Source organism: Onychostoma macrolepis, chromosome 20 (genome assembly GCF_012432095.1).
Source record: "Onychostoma macrolepis isolate SWU-2019 chromosome 20, ASM1243209v1, whole genome shotgun sequence".
Classification (NCBI taxonomy): domain Eukaryota; kingdom Metazoa; phylum Chordata; class Actinopteri; order Cypriniformes; family Cyprinidae; genus Onychostoma; species Onychostoma macrolepis.
In genome coordinates this window covers 30,632,212-30,633,695 of record NC_081174.1, presented here as the reverse complement: position 1 = coordinate 30,633,695, position 1,484 = coordinate 30,632,212, and the positions used below count along the sequence as shown (strand labels likewise).

Sequence of the window (1,484 nt, the reverse complement as noted above, 5' to 3'; positions counted from 1 at the left end):
AAAGCAGCTTTGTTCCAAAGTAATATTTGAAAACTAAATTACTCCATGGTTCAAATGGGCCTTTATTTTTGCATTGTGATATTTTCATGACAGCTAAGCAGAAAAAGTAATGCTAATAGAGTAATGAAAATCCTGGATGTGCTGAAACATCTGTGATTATCATCAGGTAACATCTGCAGGGAAGTGCTGCCGCTGATCTCCTGCCCCACGCTGATCGTCCACGGGGCCAAAGATCCCATGGTGCCTTCATTTCACCCAGAATACCTGCATCAGAACATCAGGGGCTCGAGGTGAGACGTCACAGCTCTCCATCACAGATGATGCTCTTCAGTCTGTTAACGGACGCTTTGTGTTCATCAGGCTGCATGTGATGCTGGAGGGGAAGCACAACCTGCATCTGCGATATTCCACTGAGTTTAACGCACTGCTGCAGGACTTTCTGACCCAATCCGCAACACCTTCAGCGCTTTGATGTGCAGTTATCAGAGCAAACAAGGACGATACTGTGTTTGTTCCAATAAGAGAAAACCACTGTCCATCATAAATTGATTTGAGCCGTTTCATCACCTGTATGCTTTCATTTTAAACATGTTCTGTGGTGAAGATATTTGTGGATTAATAAATGTTTCCAAATGTTTTGATGATCATCATTTTCAGCAAATCTGTGCTGGAGCTACATTTTATGGTTTGAAAAATAGTTTTAATACAGCAACTGTATTAATGAATATTAATTACAGAAGTGTTATAGATTCATACTAAATTAAAATGTATTTTTATTATATATTAAAACTGTATTCTAAAAAAATATTTATAAAATGTATTTTATTATACATTATTTTTATAATATAGTAGTAATAATATAATAATTGTATTATATACTGTATACAGTATATAGCCATAACACACATTAAATTTATTTATAATTTTATTATATATATATATGCACACACACACATAGATAATCTTATGTAAAAATAAAATATGAATAATATAAATTTGAATGTGAATTTTTTTTTTCTTCCCAAAAATGGTGTTTGCTGATGAGTTTTTGGCTCAAGGTCTGCATTTAAAGTCACACCAGAGGTGTTCATTAAAAGAGGGTTTCCCAAAACTTTTGGCAGTATAGTGTATAATTCTACATGCATTTAGGATATTTTACCATAACAATTAGTATAATTTTATTTTCATCTTATTCTATATTCAAAATCGTTCTGAATTGGTCACCTTACATTACCATGGTATATGAATTTGTTTTTAATCATGTATCATTAATTGAAGGGGCTGGGAGCAAGATTTAAGCCTGTTTTCCTTTCACAAATCTATACTCCAGAATGTTTGTTATATAGCGTTTGAGTAATATAGACTACTCTTACAATAATTTATGCTTTTTTGTCATTTTTGGAGCTCAACGGCAGTCACCATTCACTTTGGTCACAGCTTTACGGTATTGTTTTGTTTGTTTATTGTATGCATAGTTGCAATGT

At 33.3% G+C, this 1,484-nt stretch overlaps 1 protein-coding gene across 1 annotated transcript in view; it reads left to right on the top strand.

The window, feature by feature from the left end:
- bphl (biphenyl hydrolase like) overlaps window positions 1-637 on the top strand; it is a 6,287-nt gene extending 5,650 nt beyond the window's left edge. Inside the window, 2 exon segments of the mRNA XM_058755932.1 lie at window positions 167-290; window positions 361-637. Coding sequence (XP_058611915.1) covers window positions 167-290; window positions 361-472 — 236 coding nt within the window. The 3' untranslated portion in view covers window positions 473-637.
- The last annotated feature ends 847 nt before the right edge of the window (window positions 638-1,484 follow it).